This window comes from Mesitornis unicolor, unplaced genomic scaffold (genome assembly GCF_000695765.1).
Source record: "Mesitornis unicolor isolate BGI_N332 unplaced genomic scaffold, ASM69576v1 scaffold35724, whole genome shotgun sequence".
Classification (NCBI taxonomy): domain Eukaryota; kingdom Metazoa; phylum Chordata; class Aves; order Mesitornithiformes; family Mesitornithidae; genus Mesitornis; species Mesitornis unicolor.
Window position 1 is genome coordinate 2,535 of NW_010180107.1, and position 342 is coordinate 2,876.

Below are 342 nucleotides of genomic sequence, written 5' to 3' on the forward strand. Positions count from 1 at the left end.
ATCATCTTTGTAGCCCTACGCTGGACTCTCTCCAGCAGTTCCTGTCCTTCTTGAACTGAGGGCCCAGAACTGGACACAATATTGCAGATTTGGTCTCACCAGGGCAGAGCAGAGGGGCAGGAGAACCTCTCTGACCCACTTGAGACCCGGGGATGGGCTCTGAGGGGTCTTTATTTCCCCCCCCTGTGTTGATGCTTGAACCCGTCCGCAGGAGCTGCACAACCTGGAGATGGAGCTGGGGCAGGTCCCGGAGCGCTGGAAGGACACGTGGGACAAGGTCAAGGCCTCGCAGCGCAGCGAGACGCGGCAGGAGGGCAGCCGGGTACGTGGGGCTGTGCGTGG

The 342-nt window shown here is 61.1% G+C and overlaps 1 protein-coding gene across 1 annotated transcript in view; it reads left to right on the plus strand.

The window, feature by feature from the left end:
- The window catches only part of LOC104539476 (myotubularin-related protein 5-like), a gene marked incomplete at both ends in the record, with an annotated part of 2,852 nt that extends 2,530 nt beyond the window's left edge, over positions 1-322 (plus strand). The window contains one exon of the mRNA XM_010183006.1: positions 212-322. Coding sequence (XP_010181308.1) covers positions 212-322 — 111 coding nt within the window. The remainder of the gene's footprint in view (positions 1-211) is intronic.
- Positions 323-342: the final 20 nt, after the last annotated feature.